This window comes from Rattus norvegicus, chromosome 1 (genome assembly GCF_021556685.1).
Source record: "Rattus norvegicus strain SHRSP/BbbUtx chromosome 1, alternate assembly SHRSP_T2T, whole genome shotgun sequence".
Lineage (NCBI taxonomy): Eukaryota > Metazoa > Chordata > Mammalia > Rodentia > Muridae > Rattus > Rattus norvegicus.
In genome coordinates, this window is record NC_141534.1 from 8113973 (window position 1) to 8130233 (window position 16261).

The 16261-nt window shown below is 40.9% G+C and overlaps 1 protein-coding gene across 13 annotated transcripts in view; it reads right to left on the reverse strand.

Moving 5' to 3' along the window:
- The window catches only part of Utrn (utrophin), a 502827-nt gene that overhangs the window by 230300 nt on the left and 256266 nt on the right, over positions 1–16261 (reverse strand). For all 13 annotated transcript variants that reach the window (XM_087636075.1, XM_087636021.1, XM_087636135.1 and 10 more), the window contains 1 exon segment: positions 11683–11872. In XM_087636075.1, coding sequence (XP_087492201.1) covers positions 11683–11872 — 190 coding nt within the window.

Genomic DNA, 16261 nt, shown 5'->3' on the forward strand with positions numbered 1-16261 from the left:
CTTAATAAATTGTACCCCGGAGAAAACGCAAGTCATCGAGCTTTTAGTCACAATGACAAAATAGCATTTTCCATATGCTGAGTGTTATGCCAGCTCTCTTCTCAGAAGGGACTTTCTGTTTACTCCTTGTATCAGCACCAGTCATGTAGAGTTCCAACATCGTTTTGATTCTTAAAGAACCACTAACATGTAACTTGGTGACTGGAATTACTTTTTAATCATATAAAAGCATTGCATTAAACCATAAGCTAAATCATTGGTAACATGGGTCTTCTGATTAACGGCATTACTACTTAATTAAGTAATTAAAAATAACTTTGATATTCACATTGATATGAGGAATTGTGGTAAAAAAGGAGGTCATGGATCATCTAAGCTTGCAAAACTCATGTGACAGTCGCAGGCAGTCGCAATGAAGGTCTTCTGTTTTAAGGCTTGTCAGTGATCTCTACCTTAGCAGGGAGTGCAGAAGACAGAGCATTAAGAAAGTACTTTTACTGGGAGTTCACGCAATTCTAATGAGACATAGCAAAAAAGCATCAATGAAGGGGGAGAATAAATGTGACTCCCTCTGCGTCGGCCATTTTACTCCACAGCATCTCAACCTTCATACATCTTCTGAACTATCCAGCCCACTGTTTTCTCATGAAAGCAAGAGCAGACAGGTGGTCTCATGATCCAGGGGACCTCAGGCTAGGGAATCCATTTTCTGTGACTCAAGAAATGTGTGTATGGTCTGGTTACCGAGAGAAACCGAGGGATGCTGATAGATAGTCTTAAAATACCTCTATCTTAACCTTCAGACTGTGGCCAAGCCAAGCTCAAATGCTCTGAAACACTTCGGGATTTAGTTATCCAAGGAGAGTGACGCGCTCCACCTGAAACGTGGCTGGAGGAACGTTTGAGAGTAAAATAACCTGTAAAGCTTATTTTAAAATCCACCACTGTGTTTGGCACGCTTTTTTTTTCTTTTAAAAACACATATGCTCGACCTTAAATGAACCTCGTACTACCATATAGACACCAGGCAGCATGTGAACATAAAAGTCTTCAGGGCTACATATTGAACCTTTATAAAAGGACCCACAGGGACTGTGTGGCTCTCTCTCTCTCTCTCTCTCTCTCTCTCTCTCTCTCTCTCTCTCTCTCTCACACACACACACACACACACACACACACACACAGACATATATACATACATGGGAGAGCAGAAACTGATTACATTTAAACATTACTCATCATCCCTGGTTTTCTAAGCCACCATTGTCCCCTACTAGTAAACCAGCAGTCACCAAATGGTGGGAGAAAAACACATAGAAAGAAGGGAGCAGTCCAGGCTGTAAGAGGACAGTGCTGACCACAACAGCAAGTCAATGCTCTATGATTATTGAACAGATGTTTCTTGCTCATCCCGGCATCTGTGCACAACTTCGAATTAATAATAAACACCAGGATGTTTAAAATATTTTAACTGATAGGACACGTGACAAGATGTCTGGGCACAAAATCATTTTAGCCAAACTGCTAAAATGCTAGCAGCATAAAAATCATAAAACTAAATCAAAATAATTTGCTAAATCAATAAAAATGCTGAAGTCATGAAGAACTCAATTTATAATACTAATCATTTTTCAGCGTTCTATGACTCATACACTAATCTACCCTATAAGAATCTACTTTTTACCATGTCAATTATTAAATATGTCATTAAACATGGCCCTGAGGGGGTTGGGGGCCTTACAAAATCCCTCTCTAACTCAACATAACCTCAATCAGCTTTCAAGCCAAAGACTGAAAACAGGCCAAGATAATCACAAAATGCAAACAAGTTAAAGTCAGTACCCTTCTTAAAAGTCACTTACATCCAGCTTCTGTTCCACCGTGTTCTGAGAGGAAAAATTATCCTTTGGAGTCATTAATATTTTTAAGAAGCTAAGTGATCTAAGCCAAATCAGGAGAAATTAGTATCCAGTGTGGGGTGGCTCTAGGTCATCAGGGCAATTTAAATGCTTCTACTTGTATCTCAAGGCAGCACCCGATATGTTTCCGTTTCCAGCCCAAATTTTAGGGGTTGTATAACCAAAAAGAAATATTTTTAAAGGCAAAACACTACAACGGCATATAAAAGAGGAAGGGGGGAGGGTGTTACTCAGAGCTGCAGTTTTCCCAAGTTCTGCCAATCCCTGTCCCCTTCCCCTATGAGAAGTAGAAGGGAAATATATAAAAATAAATAAATAAAACTCAAAGTAAGAACATTGTGCAAAAATTTCTAGTTGTTTTACATTTACTTATAAATGACTGATGTCCCACACAACAGGCAAAAGAAAGAAAGATGAGAAAGAGAAAGAGGGTACAAATATTCAGACATCGGATTTCAAAAATGCCAAGATGAATGCAAAATAGACTCCTCCCTTGGGCGATGCAATCTCTCTCTCTCTCTCTCTCTCTCTCTCTCTCTCTCTTCCCAGTCTTTAAATGAACTTAAAATATATTCTTTTTGTATTTTTATGGCAAAAACTGGAGTGTTTAACATTTCCTTTCTGAAGGACTAAATTTAGAGAATGCTTGAGATATTGGGGAAAATAGCCAGGACGATGTTTGCAATTTAAAAGAAAGAGCGGTCAGCGTGGTGTAGTGCTAAGTCTGAAAACAGCACATCTGGTCAAACTTCCGGCACAGCACAGCAGCACCAGTGGTAATAAGCACATTCAGTAGCTATAGATACAGTGTCATTAACAGAGAGGGACAACGGACATTTAGTTCTCTACCTATAACTTTTATTCATAACGACAGGAATTAGGATCCATTTCCCAAATACGATAAATAAAATATACCTGTTACCGGCTCATTTATCCATAATCATCAATATCATGCCACTTCCCTGTCTGGAGTCCCCAAATCCCATATATCACTGCCTTACATTGACACCTACTGGAAAGTACTGGAACTGTGTGTCCCCCATGGCACTGTCCGAGCAGTAGCTAAATTAGCTTTCGGTAGAGAATATATGAAGGGTAAATTTCAGTTGCAAATAAGACAACCTCGGGTTTCCAAAAGGTAATGCCCATGCTGACTATTTAAATCCTAAGGCATCTTGGGGAAATTACAAATCTCGATAAATCTTCCCAAAGAACGCTCTTGTTGGAACTAAACTTCCCCATGACTTCTGTAACATAACGCATCCCTATTTAGGGTCCTACCATGAGACTACTGTCGTAGCTTTCTCCAGCCCCTTAATTTCCCTTTACGCAGCATCAAAGTAAACTCATCCCATGGCCTTACAGCTCAAAAACCCCTCTCCTTTTGTGAAAATGCTCACGGAAATAGATGAGAAAAATAATAACCCAGCTTTTTCTTTTAATGCTTCATACGTTTATACCATTAGCTTTTTAAAAAAAAAAAGTAACATGTATTAATAATTTGTGTATCTGTTCCGATAGTTAAAAAGTAAAATGCTAACACATTAGTGAATGGAGCTTTCTTCTCCATTATCAAAACCGGCTCTTTGTGAAAAGGTAAACATGTTACAGAAACGCACCAATTCTTTAAAATAGATCAAATCCCAACATAGCCAACAGTTTGTTGAGTACTTTTTTAACTGGGTTAACAGGTTGAACCAAGCTTTAGCTAATCTAATACAGATGGAAACACAGTATTTCGTTAAAACGTTTCTCCCTACCTCAATCTATTTCCTAAAATTACATTTTAAAAAGAAAGTTTCTGGGCAGATATACATTAAATTAGACAAACTGTAAGGCACAAAAGTGTGATAAAAAAAGAAAGTCAGATAAACAGAATCCAGCTTGCCAGCCTGGACCCCGCTGCCTTATAGGCAGAGCCTAGGTGCTTCAACACATCAAATTTAATATCTTCAGAAAAATAACGTCATAAGAGGCAGGTTTCCCAATTACAGATCAGTTGGTCTTTTAAAGAGCAGTGAGGTGCCTTCTTTAGAATTTTACAGGGAGAAAGAGTATATCACTGTAATAACATAAAAATTGACTTACTGATGCTCTAATCTTCCTTTCACATCATATCATCTCGCTTTTATAAAAATAAGGAGACAGCAATAACAAATACTAACCCAAAACAACACAGGAGGACGCCGGACAGCCCGTGCTTAGAATGACTGGCATTGCATTCAAAATGTACAACTGTCAAACAAGTTACATCCTAAAATACTACTCAACCCTCCTGTCCACAGGAAATCGAGTTCTCCAACTTTAACTACGACATGTGGAGACTCCAAGGATATAAGAAATATTTGCAATGGGGCTGAGCTTGTGTCTCTAAAATGGACATCACTTTTCTTAATTGGAAAAAAAAATCAACTATAAAAAGAAGAATGAATTAAGCAATCTGTTGAGAGACCATTTTGAGCTCTCTTTCTGATTTTTCCTGGAGTTTAACATTGGATGGATGTGTCATTAAATATTAAGATATTGCCAAGTACCCCAGAGGTAACAGGTCTTAATGAAAATAGTTTGTCATATTTTCTCCAAACGACCCATCTCAGAAGACTAGGCTCTGGATGGTAAAATATGTACTAGAACAGTACTTGTTTTAGAGGCTTAAATAAATTTTAGTGGAGCAATTCCTCTTAACAGCTTTTGCAATCAGTTGCCTGGAAAGGGAGTTTTTCCTTCCCTTCACAAGAGCAAGGAAGATGAACATCTCCCAGCCAGGCAACAGTGGATCCTTTAGACACCCACTCCCTATTTCCAATCAGTTACCTTGCAGAGCTTCTGGTACCGCGGAGAGGAAACTGCCATCCTTTGTAAACGGTGTAACAAGACCACAACTTTCTGCAGAGACGTTCTCACCACGGCCATCATTTTAAGTTTACCACACTTCTGAAGAGTCCTCAGAATTTGCATTATAAATGAAGAGCAGCGATCATTTCCTCCCGGTCACTGGACAATGATTTGCCAGTTCTCTGAGCATGCTCGTTTCCAGACATGCATTTGAAAGATAAAGGGGGGGAGGGTGTTGTTGTTAAGGTTCTAGAGAAAAGGAGTCTGGGAGTCCATCAACTTCTGGATTAGACAAAAACACTGAAGAACGCCACCCAGACAGCCCCCAGCAGATGCTCACCGCCAGGACCTGCTCAGCCTGGCGTGGCCAGAAATGAAGCAAGTTGCAGGGCAGCCAAGCACTGCTGGCTGCAGGGAAAGAGAGCGCTCCGGAGCCGAGGAGATATTAAGTGAAGCACTAAAGCTAAAGATACAAAGCCAACTTCCCCTGGGGAAAGAGAGCGAACCCCATCACTGCCACGGTGCACGCCTGGTGGCTGGGTTTACATGAGGAGACACCGAGCGGCAGGGAGCCTGATGCTTTACCGAGGGATGTGAGCACTCCCAGAGGAACGCGGCTCCGCTCTGGCTGTGCTTGTGGGATGAGTAGAAATACTGAGGAGCACAGAGGGATTTGTCTCGAAGGACAGAAGCCCACTCTGGGCAAATAAAACACCTTAAGCCGATCTGGGCAGAGTGTCTCCAAGACAAAACTGAACATATTTACCGAGGGATATGGGTTTACCTAAGCTCCAAAGGCAGAGCCAAAAGATAGGCTTCCAGATCCCCGCATAGGAGTAAATCACGCTAGAAATCAAGTAGGAGCCCCCTAAGTAAACAGCCAAGTTAAAAACAGGCAGCCTGCAACGACTATGGAGCATTGCCACCTCCTCCATCTCCCTCTTAAACATCGTCTTCATAAGCTTTCTGTCAAGGAGCTGTTTCAATTTCACATATAAGAAATCCGAAATAACAATTGTATAATAACATATGACGGGCCAGTGTGTGGGTGTGTGTGTGTGTGTGTGTGTGTGTGTGTGTGTGTGTGTGTGTGTACGCGCGTGCACTCATATTTGTTTGCATACATGTGCATGTATACATACATGTCTGATACGCATTTCGCACTATGATAACCAGTTTGAGTCTAATGTCTTAGAGGACAGAGTATCCCAGAATGACTAAGTGGCTGAGCCAAGGGGCACAGCAGAAACTAAGCCGGCATGTAGCACATTATCAAGGTCTGGCTTATTCTGATTGCCCAGGGAACACTGTCCAGTCACTTCTCCGTGATGTTACCATCAGAAAATTGACATTTTCAGGAACTTCTTTTTCTTCCCCTGTCTCCTGAGTCCTTCACACTCGTGTGATTTAAGGTCTAGAGATTGGGTTTAACAGAGCTGGTTTGTCGGGAAAATTCGGCCTGCATACAATTTTCCATCAGCTCCTTACTGAGAATCTATACTGCCTCCTCCTGGCAAGGCTGCCAAAGCCACCCAAAATGGTCCATTAGCATTAATTGGAAATGCTAGTTCTTAGGCAGATAAGAAAGAGATTAGTGAAGAATCCAGGTCAGGAGTCTGAAGGGCTGAAAATGACAAGTAATCCTAAAGGGGAAAGTAGGATTCTGAGGTGTCTATGTGGTACTGGTGGTGAGGTGGTCTTGACAGGAGCTATGGCTGTACAGTTTTTTGAGTATACAAAAAAACTGAATTACAGAATGTAAATAAACAACACAGTGTGTAAATACCGGACAGAAGACTAGCTATAAAAAATATGAACTTACAAGTTGAACATCTTACACCTGAAATGCTTGGGCCCAGGAGTGTTTGAGGCTTCAGGTCTTGTTTGTTTTTTGTTTTTGTTTTGCTTTTGGCTTTTGGGTTTTTTTTTTTCCTCATAATGGAATAACATACTTGCATAAATACACTGAGGTGTTCCAGAAGTGGAACCCAAGCCTACACACAACAGTCAATTTGCGTTTCACACGGACCTTAATGAGCACCAACTCCAAGGACAGTTTTTATAGAGTTATTGATGATTCTGTGTCATGAGAGGAAATGTGTGTGGAACATGTAAGACCTCATGGTAGCATAGAGAGCATCTTGGTTTCAGTCTTTTGTCTGTCTGCTTTAAGTTAGGGATGCTTAACCTGTACAATTCCTGTTCCAGAGCCAACAGGTGAAATGGGTGTTCGCCCCACAAGCACACTGTTGGGTACAGGGGGAGAGCTGAATGTTCTTCTGTCTCCTGTGGGATAGAAGTAGAAGCACAGGACGAGACGGGATGAAAATCTAAAACACAGTCTTTCCAATCAAATCAGCATATTTCCACACCTACACCAGAAAGGCCACAGCGACTCTGGAGTTCACCCAGAAAAGAGCCAATGCTTCTCAATGAGTGATACTGCAAAACCCACAGAGCTTACATTTAAATTGTAATTAAAATAATGAACGCCCTGGACTGTGGCAATAAAAATTAAGATAAGTGTGTCAATTAATAAATTGAGTTTTTAAATCAACAACAGCTTCTTCTTAAGAACAATAAATTAAAAAGAGCCGAATCTGGCACCTTCCCCTGGAGGCTACTCTTAACACTTTGTTCTGCTTTAATCAAAATTGAACTTGCCATCCCTTCAAACCCAAACACGTTTCTACTGTTACTCCCATACCTTCTCCCAAGAGACCAATCTCACCCTGGACCACCACATGCAATCTCATACTCACCCCCTCCCAACCAAGGCCTTAGACTCACGCCAGAGCCGTATTTCTAGCTGCTATCACTTCTGGTATGCATGAACCTGAGTATCCTAGCAGGTGCCATGTTGTTTCTGTCACTGAGGATGACCCATTCCTCACAGAGTCGTCAACTAGACTCCTCTAAGTTGGAGAATCTGACACCTTACTCTCTTGTCTAATCCCCTTCATGACATCCCCATCACCAGCAGATTAAATATACCATACACTGCCAGGTACACAAGCCCCGCCCCCCAACCTCCCCACCATATACTGCTCAGCTCTCTCTTTAGCAAGTCAACAAAATCAAGTTTTTTTTTTCCTTGCTGAAAGATCTCTGCCTAGAAGAAAAACCAAAACATAAATACAAGAGTAAAAAATACCCCTGCCCTTAAAAGAAATGGCCCAGAAAGTCTTCAACCACCATTGAGCTCCCAAGCCCTTCTTCATTAAAATATACTCAGAATCATCTTTAAACTGAACATGGTATAAATTGTATCTTCATGACATATCTCCGTGGGGCTTTACATCTGGTTGGCACAACATGTGAATCAAATACAAACAGTGAGCGTGTCATCTCAGGACAAATAGATGACAGATAGGTAGATGATAGGTAGATAGATAGATAGATAGATAGATAGATAGATAGATAGATGGGTGGGTGGGTGGGTGGGTGGGCGGGCGGGCGGGCGGGCGGGCGGGCGGATGGATGGATGGATGGATGGATGGTTGGGTGGATGGATGGATGGATGGATGGATGGATGGATGGATGGATGGACGGGTGGATGGATGGATGGATGGTTGGGTGGGTGGATGGATGGATGGATGGTTGGGTGGGTGGATGGATGGATGGATGGATGGATGGATGGATGGATGGATGGACGGTTGGGTGGGTGGATGGATGGATGGATGGATGGTTGGGTGGGTGGGTGGATGGATGGATGGATGGATGGATGGATGGATGGATGGGTGGATGGATGGTTGGGTGGGTGGATGGATGGATGGGTGGATGGCAAATAGGTAGATAGAGATGATGGATGGATAGATGAAAGATGGATAAGTAGATGATGGATGGATAGATAGACAGACAGATAGACAGAAGGATAGACAAATGATAGATGGACAGATGGACAGACGGATAGACAAATGATAGATGACAGGATAGATCCATCCATCCCCTGATCATGCAACATGAGAACACTGAAGTAAGCACACCTTACACAGAAATCTCAGATGTCTCACCACTACCAGCAGCTCAACACCAGCAAATTTATTCCACGATTTCAGGTCTTTTCTGGTTTCCTCACATACCTTTCCATTTCTAAACAAGTTTCCCTTTGGAATCAGGCACACAACTGAGAATAATCTACAAAACCCATGGGAAATTTTCAATACCTTTATCCCAGAGATACTCAGCCAGTGGCCACCCAGTCTCTAACAACCATCTACCCGTAAGGGGCCAGAATGAAAGTCCTTTCACTAATTTTTTTTTTTAGAGTAAAACAATGGGAGAGTTATAAACTAAGAGTATCCAATATAGGAGGGCAGAAGGTGAAAACCACGTAAACCGCCATGCCGTGAGACATCCTGAAGACAAACACATTCCACATTTGTCTTCGGATAAACAAGTATCGGACTCAGCAGTTAGCAAAGGCCCTCCTCCCCGTGAGCCCAAGCGGACTATTTTAGCAACATCAGATAATTTTTTTGAGAAGCAATTACCACACACATTATCTCTCCGTATGTTAGCCAGCAGCCTCCTTGGGATGTCACCGTTTGCCGTAAGACAAGTAATATCCAGCTTAGTTATTTTCATTTAAAAGAGTCCTACCATTTCTATTTAAATTTATTTCTCCCGTAGCTTGCATATTCATTAAATATTGAGAGGAGTTGGAGCTATGGTAAGAATATATCCTAGGAGAAAATGTGTGAGAAAACACCATGAGACTCCAACGGGCCTGTGTTCTGCTGCGGCTAGGGTATAAGCAGAGTTCAATTGGAACCTTCTTTCCTTCCCACAAGTTGTTGCTTACTGGGGTGCATTGAAATTAACACCACTGCATACGTTAAATACCTGTGAGCATGTGTAGATCAAATTTATAGTTGTTTAAATCATAAAGGTAATATGGTCTTAGCATTTACACACACCAAATCCCCACTGCAGCCTCCTGAAATTGGGACTTTCTCAAAATATTTTAGCAATTCGCATTAATGGCCACATTCTGAGGGACCAGACGGTGAAGGAAAGGAGCACGTTTAACTTTGATACTCGCCTGGACACAGCCATCAGCGAGTCGCAAAAGCAGTGTGTGTGTAACGCATAAGAAATGAGCAAGCCCAGATAGTTTTTCTGATATTTGCTTCTCTTTCTTTTTTACCATTTCTTTGTGTTGGCTGGGGTGCCTATGTGCATATGTGTGTGTGGGGGGGGGGGGGGAGAGCCCTGGGAGATTCATGAAGGCATGGGGTGAGAGGTCCACCTCTCCAAGCCATTATTTGAGACCTGGAGCTCACAGATTAGGAAAAGTTGCTTAGCCACTGAGAGCCTATGCTCACTGTCTCCACCCTCCTACCACAGCCTGAGCTAGAAGACGCACCACAAGACCACCATGAGGCAACCTTCACACCCAGCCCTTGACAATGCAAGAAATCCAAACTCAGGTCGTCATGCTTCTGTGGCAAAGACATTACCTATTAAGCCACTCTTGCCAGCCCCTGACTCTCCATAATGAGACAGTAAGAGTCTTCACAAATAAGGATGAATTATATATAAGCCCCTTCTAAATCAAACAAATCTGTTTTAGAAGAGTTTTTCAAACTTACTGTGTGCGTGCATGTGTATGTACGCATGTGCATGGGAATGTGAATGTTTACGTGCGGGTTGGTGTGTGAACATGTGCGTGCGAGAGTGTGTATGCGTGTGTCTGTGTATGCATGTATATCTGTGTGTGCATCTGTGTGTGTATGTGTGTATGTATGTGTATGCGTGTGTGCATGTGTGTGTATGTGTGTATGTATGTGTATGCGTGTGTGTGTGCACGCGTGTGTTCACTTGTAGGAGGTGCAGCAACAGCACTGTGTTAACACGTTAATAACAATTGTTTTTTAACTTAGAAAATTTATGAGTAATAGTTTTAAGAAGGCCTCTAGACCTTTAATCCAATTTGCTGATATTTTATGAAAGGGTTTTTTAGATGTTTCAAGACGAAAAAAATTCTTAAGAATGGATTAAAAAATGGTTAACAGTGCTCAACTGTTAACAATGTCAACTGCAGGAGTTAGAACCAAGCAAATTTACTTGAGACTTGCTCCTGAAACACCATGGAAACAACAAAATTAGCATTTCTTACGATCGAAGACCAACTAAGGTAGGTAAAATACATGCATCAAGTGACAATAGAACACATGTTCACCGCAATACCAGAAGAGAGTATTCAACGTGGTAGATTCACGTATTTGCAAATAATTCACAGCATGTAGAAGAAATGTATTATCTCGCCTTGGCACACAGGAGATACGCCTGCTGAAGAACTTTTAAATTAAGTCGTAATGGAGAAGGTTTATCTAAGGGTTACTCCACGGACCCATAATAAGAGAAAAGGACTCAAGAGCACAGAAGTGCCATTACTTGAAATGGGGCTACACATGTAATCATGATTATAGAGTAAATACATAAATAATACTTTTGAGCCTAATAGGTCTGGCTGTAACTGAATCACAGAGATTTGAAGTTTCTATAGCAAGTACTTACCTTAAGTATAGTATAAACATAATTAATTGTTATAAATAATAAATACAATATTTGTTATAATAATAATAATAATATAAGTTATAATAATTCCCCATTCGTATGAAGGTAAAATGTCCTTATAATATCACTGATCACCCAAGGGCTTAAAATGACAGAACACCAAGCAGTCCTGAGTCTCTAGCTATAAATATACAATTATTTCCATAAAACAAGGTAGATCTTCACCCTAATATTAAGTATATTGTGTATTCTGCAAGTCATATGCAAAAAAATCAATTATTCATGAGACAACGTGGATTCCATAACTCAAGGCACAGACAGCCTCACCTTGGAGCAGTAATCAACATACAGGTGGCCAGCAGGGGCTCAGGAGGACACTGCTGCCTGTGGCTTCCTACACACTTACCAGCATCTGCTGTCTGAGCTGCCTGGCCAGGACACTGTCCTGAAGAGCATTCTCCCGCTGAGAGGCATCGGCCAGCACATTTGCTGTGGTTTCTGCTTCCTGAAGCCACTTGACAAAGTTCTCCAGGTCTCTACGAGACGTCTGCACTGTCCGCAGCTCAGCCTCCAAGGCACTCTGTCTATCAGCAATGCTAAAAGAAACAATGTGGAAGACACAGCTCTGTGACCCTCAGAGTGACGTCATACATCACATGGACCCAAGACAAAATTAACACACGGCCTCGGAGGAACCTCCATCCTTTAAGCCATCAGACGGAACTGTATGATTTCTCATCTGTCGGTCTAAAATAATCCTTAAAGATGTCTACTGACTTGTGAGATATCAGTCCAGAGACAGGGAAATAGTAACAAAACCACACCCACAGCATAAAGTAATCATGCCTGTATTTTACATATCAGATTTGTACACTAACATGATCTCTTAAGACTTATGCCAAGATCCATGAGCTGCCATAAAAGGGATGTCAGTCAAAGGCAATATCAGTACATCACACACTGAATGGAAAAGAGCAAAATCAAGAGGAATATTTAAGATTTAAAGACAAACAATCAAAGGGCTAACATGTAGAGCTCAATGATGAAGCACCTGCTTAATATTCACAGGGACCTGGGCCCAATCCCCAACACCACCAAAGAAATAACTTTCGGCTTTTGCTAATAATACAAGTAAATACAGGTTGATTTAATAATACTTGGCTTAATATATTCAATAACATAATAAAATTTAGTGATATTAATTTAATATTTAATAGTATCCGGAAGACACTGGATAAACAAGCTTTTATGAATGTTTTATTAGTTCCACATCAAAACCAGAGCACTGAGAGTTATTTGAATTGGACAAGATATACACCTGTAAATTCAACATTTAAAACTTTCTATACCTCAAAGCTTCACTGTGAGAAAATAGACAAATCATTTTCCTAAATGGGTACTAGGCTGGAAAGATGGATGGACCTGTGATAGAGTGCTTGATTGCTTGATGTACCATCATGAGGATAGGAGTTTGGGTCCCGGAAAGTAACAAGCCGGGTGGTCCACAGATGCCTATAACTCTAGCTCTAAAGAACACAATTCCTATTCTGTCCTCTATACAGGCAGGAAGGCAGGCATGCGCGTGCACACACACACACACACACACACACACACTCACACACACACACACACACACACTCACACACACACACACACCCCCCAAATAAATAAATCTTAATTTTAAAAAAGGCACTCACTATTTTAGTGCTATTTATATAAACCCAAAAGCTTAGAACTTCCTGTCCATACAAAGACTCAAACACAAATGTTCAGAGCACCATTACTCAAAACATTGAAACAACGCCACTGATAATCGTATGAAGGAAGCACTCATCAATGGAACATTGTATACTACTCCATGAGCAATTAATCATAGAATGAATAAAAAGGTCCTGATAATCTAACATGCCTGTACCACAAAAATATGCTAAGGGAGAAGGAATCCATGTTCCAAAGGGCACATACTGTGAGATTCCATTCTGGGGAAATCGTTAAAGCCCAAACAGGAAGTGGAGAGTAAAAAATACACTCCATGCAAGCCATGGAATTCGAGTCAAAAACTGGGGCAGACTCTACTCAACGACATGGTCAGCTCTCAAATGCAGGCTGCTAAGTTAAATAAGCAAGATACAAAAAAACAACAGTGAATCCACTGAGGTGACGTTCTGGGATGACCTAATCAGAGCAGCATCTACTCCACAAAATTCCTCTAGTCACGTTATCTAGAACGTAAACCCGTAGTTTACTTGTAGTAATTTGCCTGCAGTAATTTGAATAGCTTCCACAGACTAATGTGTGTGAATGCTTGGCCCACAAGGAGTGGCACTATTAGGAGGGGTGACCTTGTTGGAGGAACTGTGTCACCATGGAGGTGGACTTTGGGGTCTTATAAGCTCAAGTATGATCAAGGTGACATGGTCTTTCTCCTGTTGCCTGCAGATCAAGATGTAGAACTCTCAGCTCCTTTTCCAGCGCCATGGCTGCCTGCAGGCCACTATGCTTCCTGCCATGATACTGGACTAAACATCTGAAACAGTAAGCCAGCTCCAATTAGATGTTTTCCTTTATAAGAGTTGCCGTGGTCATGGTGTCCCTTCCCAACTAAGACACTGTCATCCTCTATAACGTTTCTGCAATTTGTTTCCCCAACTTTAACCTCTACTTCTCTCTTATATTCTCTTCATGTCCAAGTAATGTTTCAGTTTTTTTCTAGAATATTATTGATAGTATGACCATGTAAAAATTTTATGCTTACATTATAATGTCCTTTCTACCATCTCCATTTGACAAGATCAAACCTATCCTTTAAAGTTTAGAGCCCATCTCTGAAACTATTCTTTCTCAGGTTTCCTCACCCTGGGTTTAGAAAAGGACAGTGAGCTAATTTATATAAAAAACTAATCATGTGTATTCTACAAAGGTCTTTAGATTCTACTTTGATGCTAAACTTTTATTGTCTGTAGACTTTTTATCTGTCCACTTACTCTACAACCAACAGGCAGAAACGGGTTTCCATATTTCCACATTCCTCAGAGTCCATATTGCAGAATTATGGTATTCGTAAGATGGCATTCTAGCCATATGCCTTTGAGATTTGTTTCCAAATGCCATTTCCCCTAAAGATCCTGGAGACAAACTACATCAAACTATATACGGCATGAAGAGGGAATATTCCAGAACCAAAGAAACAACACCAGGAAACACCAAGAGGCTCTTTGATGGTGAAAAGGGGGATCAAAGAAAAAAGAGTGTGCTGTCGTTTTGACTGCTCTGTAATCCTGTATTAACTTGACAAAATTACAAAAGGTATACCCAAACAAAATATCTCAAAAAGGGAGAACAAAACCATGAGATCCAAGAAGAGATGCCACATTTGAGAAAAAAAATGAATAGACATACTCAATATGGTGAGTGCGGTTAGGTACAGAAAGCATAGCACCAGGAGGGATGCCTTCAAGATAAAGATGTCAGAAATGACACTATGCCTAACGTGGCAGACTTTGTGAAAAATTACATTGTCAGGCTACTGAAAAGATGTGAGAGGAATTAGCAACAGGAACAAGGAAAATTATGCATTAAAAAAAAAAACAGAGGCAAACACTAAGTTCAGATAAAGCAAAAGAAACAAAGGGTCAGTGAGAGTCCCTATCTCAAGGAAACAAGGCAGACAGCAATACAGGAAGACGTCTGGAACTCTCCTTTGGCCTGCACATAAACATACAAGGGCACACCTACAAGCAGATACCACACATACATGTACACAATATAGCTTTTAGTTATAAAAGGGAACACTGAAATATAGACTCTGTTTATAGAAGTCTAAGTGATCTTTATGTTATAATGAATTATAGTGGGATACACTATATGTGTGTGTATGTATATGTGTATATGACTCAGTAGTAGAGTGCTTGCCTACTATATGCACAGTCCTAATTTCTAGAACCACTCAGAAATAAAAAGAGTTATCATAGTCCACATATATATGTCACTTGTGACTTTGTGTTCTGGCTTCTGAAGTTAATATAATTTATATGAAGTTTCTAATAGAATGCAGCTCAGCTAGTCCCTTCTAGTTTATTAAATTTCTGATTCTAAAATTAGATCCAATCTAGTGTGGTATACTAAATAATAATAATAATAATAATAGTAGTAGTAGTAGTAGTAGTAGTAGTAATATATTCAATCAAACAAGTTAATAAATTACTTTTAATACTCCTGTATGCTACCCTCAGAAGTAAAGGACCTATTTTGCCTCCTCTGTCATTTCCCAGGAACATAACCTAGAGTGAACTATTTAAAAATCTTTGATATACTGGTTCCAGCCTTAAAATGAAGAGCTTGAACTAGATCCATGAAAGAGCCATTTCAGACACGCTGGGGGTCCTCTTCAAACCGTATAAGCCATTGCTGATATCACAGAAGCTGTTGGAAGGGTTCTCCCACTGTTGCCCCTATCCAAGCTTGACATTCTACTTCATTAAGTGTCTCTACTTGTACATGAAATGTTCCCGGAGAAAAGATGAGCAGAGTACAGACAGCAAAGAGGTTGGGAGGCACTGATCCTAGGGCTTCTACGGCCGGCCATATCTAATACTGAACACACTTAGATGAATATCTAAGGTCTCAGGGCATACATGCATATGTGCATGTGCATTTGTATGTAAACGCCAAAGGGCAAACTGATGTCATTCCTGAGAGGTCATCTACATTTTTTTACACAGTCTGGCAGACCATGCCTATAGGCTATGCTGACTGAGATCCAAGAATCTACCTATCCCTGCCCCCACAGCCCTGGGATGACCAAGCACAGTGCCACGTTTGAGTGTTTTCATTACAAAACATAGTTCTGGGGATCCAGCTCAGATCTTTACTCCAACTCTTAATTTGCTGAGTCTCAAACAAGACTAGGAATGGGTAGAAGGAGCACAGAGACGACGGTAACTGGCTATATGGAAAGGATATATCATGATGGAGACGAAGGTTTT